At 42.9% G+C, this 6,000-nt stretch overlaps 1 protein-coding gene across 1 annotated transcript in view; it reads right to left on the bottom strand.

Moving 5' to 3' along the window:
- Positions 1–2,420: 2,420 nt before the first annotated feature.
- UBTD2 (ubiquitin domain containing 2) overlaps positions 2,421–6,000 on the bottom strand; it is a 63,684-nt gene continuing 60,104 nt past the window's right edge. The window contains exon 3 of the mRNA XM_075274708.1: positions 2,421–2,941. Within this exon, the coding sequence (XP_075130809.1) occupies positions 2,544–2,941 (398 nt within the window). The 3' untranslated portion in view covers positions 2,421–2,543. The remainder of the gene's footprint in view (positions 2,942–6,000) is intronic.

Below are 6,000 nucleotides of genomic sequence, written 5' to 3'. Positions count from 1 at the left end.
ACTTTTGGAGGACAGCGATTGGTGAAAATGGCAACGTCTGTGCAGTTGCATTTGACTGCAGCATCTAAAGGGTTTACGGCTGTGATTGGTGCCGTCACCGACTGCAGTTGTTAGCAGTGGGTGCCAGCCCTATTATACACCTGGCATCCATCGTGTATGGAGAGGGCTCATCTCCTGAGCCCTCTCCATACACCCCTTAATGCTCAATCACATACATGTACGTGATTTGGTGTTAAGGGGTTAGTTTTGAAAAACAGTTTTTCATAAAAAGGGGTTTCAAGGGCTATTACACTGATAACCTAATCCTTAGAATCCGATTGGTGGGATCTGACATCCAGCATCCTGGCTAATCAGATGTTTGCGGTGTTCAGACTTTGGTCACTTTACTACATACCAAGCACAGTGCCATACATTGTATAGTGGCCGTGATTGGTACTGCAAATCAAACCCTGATGAACTGCATTATCTAGGATAGGATAGGTCTTCAATGCCATAATTCCTGAAAACCACTAAGGTTGATATCATTTCAAATTAGGCACTTACATGAAAATTTATTAGAAAAAATACTCATTTATAAGCAATGGATGTTTATATATTAAAAGTATGGCTGCAGAGAACTTGTAGACATTACATTGTTTGATAATTCTGTCCAAAGCACAAGTGATCGTTGTATCTGGTCTCGAATAGGATTGTAAGTAACAGAATTACCAGCACAAGAGCGGGCCTAAGGGTCCATTCACACAGAGGAAAATGGTGAGGAATTTGGTACAGAATTCCAGCGCTAAAAAAAAAAAAAAGCCTCCCATTGACTTCACATTGAAATCAATGGGTTAAGAAGCCTCCCATGTATTTCAATGTGTTCCACGCGGAAAACGGAACACATTGAAGTCAATGGGAGTCTATCAGCACAGATTCTGCCGTGAGTTATCGTGGCATAATCGGTGCCACTTTACTCTGTGTGAATGTCCCCTAAAAAGGAAAGTGGTCTTACCAAGATTTCATGTCTATATTTGGCTGAAGCGGATCTGTCACTGAACTATGCAGTCCTATGTAAGACAGACAGCAGTATGGGGACAGATGTATTTCACTATTGCGTAACAGAAGTGGTCAAAAAAATGTACTGGATGCAGTGACTGATGGGCTGCCATGTATGCGGATCCAACCATTTCAATAGGCTTTGAAAAGCACAATCCTGAAGATACATCATGACGCTTCTTCTTTCATCTAGCTTGGCAGGGGGGGGGGGGGGGGAAATCGGCCTGACAATGAAATCTGTGGAAAGATGGGAAGCATTTTTAGAAGCAGATTCTACCTCATAGATACAACTTAGTGTGAACATACCCTTACACAGGCCAGCACACTATGCTGCCTGATCAGCTTAAAAACGCCTGCTCACTTCAGTATGTACAATAGATCGGCATGAAACAATGCTAATATGTTCTAAAAAGGGAGTTTTTGGGCTTATAACATTGATGAACTAGGGTTTAATATCTGGAACTCCTGCTGATCAGCTGATCCAAGAGACCAAAGAGTTCAGACAAAAGCTTCGGCACCTTAACTGAAGACCAAGCACTATATCTTACATTATACAATGGCCGTGCTTTGTATTGGAGCTCTGCTCTATTCTCCTGAGTGGGACAGAGATGCCAACTGGCCATGTGAATGAGCTTAAGCTAAATGGGCTGTAAAACAAAAGTGTCTTAGCCCTTATTCACATTTGCGTTTGGTAATCCATTTGGGGAGTCCGCCTGGGCACCTTCCCAAATGGAATACCAAACGCATTGGCAAGTGGTCTGCAGTGAAAGCACACAGACCCCAGACACTATAATGGGGTCCGTATGCTCTCCGCATGGAACATGTGGACAGAACAGTACTTCATGATCTACTTTCATGTCCGCATGACTCGTGCGGGTAGCATGTAGAAAGCACACAGACCCCATTATAGTCTATGGGGTCCGTGTGCTTTCAATGCTCACCTCTTGCCAATGTGTTTGGTATTCTGAACGAGGGATTAAATAGCTGACCCTGGCCTATGTTCAATTCTATAATCCCAGAAAACCCCTTTAAGAGCTGAAATATTACAATATGCCCATGGTTTCTGTGCCAGGTGTGCAGTTTTCACAAAACATGACAAACATTTGGTTGTTTCAAATTTTCATTATTTTGTTTTTCAAAAGTGCAATGCTAAATACTCCACGTACAGTCCAAACCTTTATAGAACAGATAAAAAAAGATAGTTTTCCTGATGTTATAAAAAGTCTTTTGTTGCATTATTAAGAAATACGACTGATTCCCCTTCCCCCACCCTCCCTTAAAACTCAGAGGAAGGCCCGGCTCTTCCTTCTGTAGTCACATGTCCACTGAACCAGCTACAAAGTCCTGTGATGCCAAAGAGGCCTGCAATGGGTTACATTGCTCTGACAACTCAGGAACCTTTATCAGAAGATTAAAAAAATGAAAGAGAAAAGTTACAGGCGGCGTACAAACATAGCAAGGAGTGATTTGAGTAAAGAGGAGGACGGTGAGCATTGTCTTCGAGATGGTCAATTCTCTACTGGTGTGGGATTTGGAACAGGCTGGCTCACTATTACTTGTACTACATAGTCCTTGGGAATCTTCAGTTCCTCCAACCTCATTTTGTCTGTGAGTGGCCGGCCAGAAAAAAACCAGCGCTGGCTGGCAGGTTCAACACCTTCTGCATTGTGAAGGCGTCTCTTCATGTGATATACAGTGTCCGTGCTGCGCACCAAGAGCCTAAGGTCCTTGCCTGTGGAGAGGCGCAGGCGCAGCTGGCATTCATGACCAGAGTTTGGAGGAGGCTCAGGGATATCCAAAGTTTCTGTATCGCTCTTCTCCTCAATCATATTAATGGGAGGGGCAAGGCAGTAAACGGGTAGCTGGTAGCGGTTTCCCAGTTCGTCATAGCATTCTGTAAGGGCACCTAAGAAAAATGGAGAAAAAAAAAAAAAATGTAACTTGGTAAATTTGTAAGAATATTCTGTACAATAAATGGAAGAAAGTACAACATATTTGTTAGAAAAAATACCATGCATGTGACCCACCAGGAGAGTCTATGGATTCATTATAATGAACTATAGGGACCTAATGGAGCCTACTTACAACAAATATGGATAGAAGGTTATTTTCAATATCAATCTAGGTCCCTGTAGTTACCGGGAGTCATTTTGCGGCTTGGTGTAAAGAGCGGAGTTTCCGACTTTCCTTTAAACACGTAAGAAGACAGTGATGAAGACTATGGTTCTCAATGCTGAAGTGTATAATGCCAACAAGGACCAGGGGCGGACAAACCAAAAGTGCAACCTGTTGAGCTGCACATGGGCCTATGGGAGGGGGGAGACATCCAGGGAGCAGCTGATCTGCACAGTTTTCATCTGCATCCTGAAATGTCAGCACTGCACCATACAATACACATAGACCGCTCAGCAGTCAGGACCAGAAGAGGTTGGGAGAATGTCAGCAGACACTACAAGAAGAGTGCAGACCAAAAGGAGGGAGGATTCGTTTTACATAGTGTGTATAAGTATATTTTATATAAGAGTGTGAATGAAGGAGGGTCTTGCTATACATCCTGAACTGGGGCCCTTTGAGGACAATCAATACTTCGGGCACAAACAGTTGATGGATAATACATCAGGTCTCTAAGATTAGTCCAATGTATTATTTAGTCATTTTTGTCCATTAACCTTAGCCATAAAAAGTGATGCATTATTATCACCCAGTTATATGCTGTAATAAAAAATCCTAAAACATTCGCGCGCAAAGTTAAAAAAAATAAATACATAAATTCTCACGATCCCTACTTTGTCCTGCAGGTGGTGCACAAAACCTGAGCAGATGTCTCATTTTACAGGAGCCAAGTCCCTAAAGCGAAGCCCTTTCAATAGCTATTGGAGAGCTCTTCTGCACATGTTTCTCAGCTGGTCCACATTAAAAATGTAAGAGAGTTTCTCCTTTTTCATTGGTGTCAGCTGGCACGGCTTCTTGCTGCCTGAGCATGGTTCACAGGGACGTTAGCGGTGGTTTTGTGGTTAGTTTCACTGTAATATCTGTGTCCAGTGACCTCATTCATGACAACAGTACTTGGCTATAATGATTCTGGAAAACACATTTCACGAGCACTGCAACACCACACCTAGGATTTGCAAATAAAACACCAATTATGAATATCGCCTGTCCACCAGTGCAGCACAATGTGCTCTCCTTTTATTTCTAGAGAATACTTTATCAACTTGTTAACCCAAGGAAAAGAATTTGACAATGGCTGTTCAGTAGATTTTATGGCCTGGTGTATAATGAAGAGGGAAACCATCTAGTCATTATCTGTGCAGAGAGACTAGAGGCCAGCGAGTTCAGATGGATTGTGTAACCTATCACATATAGGAAAAAACTCCCAATTAGACTTGTCATCTCCGAACAGTGTCTTCATTTCAGAAGAGTTCTGTATCTGGCTGAGAAATTCCCATATCCATTCATAATTTCCCTATTTGTAAGGCCTTGTGCACACTGCTGCATCATGTTGCAAAAAGAACATAGCAACAGAGAACATACACCCAGCTCAAATCATAAAACTATGAATTTTATTAGTATCATTAAAATAATACACCTACAGTAGACAATAGCAATGCAAGTGACGGGGAAACAACAACTATACCCAAACCAAATGGCTAGGGTTGTAAGGTAACACTGATACATGTAAATAGTCCCAATAAATGCTACATAATAAGGCAAACTTATGGGTTGTCTAATACACATGCATATGGTGCTAATACCAGACATGAAACCAGTACAATAAATGCATGAACCCGCTAGGTAGCCTATAGTGAGAGTGCAAGTTGAGACCAATTATAACAGTACCTATACCACCGTGGGCGTTCCAGCTCCTCATGGCTCAGGGGGTATAGGTACTGTTATAATAGGTCTCAGAGTGCACAGAGAAGCTCATTAGCATATGAATAAAAATGGACTTCTTCAAAATCTACTGAGGCAATTTACATACAAAAGGTAGGTGTGGAATAGCCTTTCTAAAGACCATGCAAGGATGTGCTTAGATAAAAATGATGTTTCCCAATGATATAGCTCCTTTAAGGAGATAACCACCTTGTGGTTTCTGCACAGCTTTCACACAGAATCCTTGGTAAATGGTGACGTGTTGCTTTTCCCCCACATTTGAACCCGCAGAGGAAAACTGTATGATCAGGAATGTGGAATTGCTACGAAAACAATAGGTGTCACGTTTTAGGCAAGTCGCATGCAGACTTCAGTGCAAAATTAGTGTCAAAATCTGCACTGAAATTGTACTATGTGAACAGACCTTCATAATGCATGTCAGGGTGCATTCAGACTACGTAACGCCGGGCGTGTATGAGAGCCGTACACGCCGGCATTACGGCAGACTGCCGAACACTTCCCATTCACTTCAATGGGAGCGCTCGTAACAGCGGCGTTTACGAGCGCTCCCATTGAAGTGAATGGGAAGTGTTCGGCAGTCTGCCGTAATGCCGGCGTGTACGGCTCTCATACACGCCCGGCGTTACGTAGTCTGAATGCACCCTAAGATTTATTTCATTGTGAGTGTACAAACTAGTAACAGGAATAGAAGGAAGCGTTTCTATGCCATAGGTCCACTCTGTATAATCCAATTCCTCTGTGATGCTTCCCATTTGATACACTGTATACATTTGGAACTATTTCATAATAAATAATAGATGAAGGTTTCTCTTCGGGCAACATTGTGAAAAAAAGCTTAAAGAGGACCTTTCACCACTTTTGGGCACATGCAGTGTTATATACTGCCAGAAAGCCGACAGTGCACTGAATTCAGCGCACTGTCGGCTTTCCCGATCTGTGCCTGGTGTAAAGAGCTTACGGTGCCGGTACCGTAGTGCTCTATGGTCAGAAGGGCGTTTCTGACTGTTAGCCAGGAACGTCCTTCTGCCTCGCGGCGCCTATCGCGCTGTGCTGTGGAGCAGGGAGGAACGC

This window comes from Leptodactylus fuscus, chromosome 5 (genome assembly GCF_031893055.1).
Source record: "Leptodactylus fuscus isolate aLepFus1 chromosome 5, aLepFus1.hap2, whole genome shotgun sequence".
NCBI lineage: Eukaryota > Metazoa > Chordata > Amphibia > Anura > Leptodactylidae > Leptodactylus > Leptodactylus fuscus.
The sequence above is the reverse complement of the archived record's forward strand: the minus strand, read 5'-3'. Positions and strand labels throughout refer to the sequence as shown.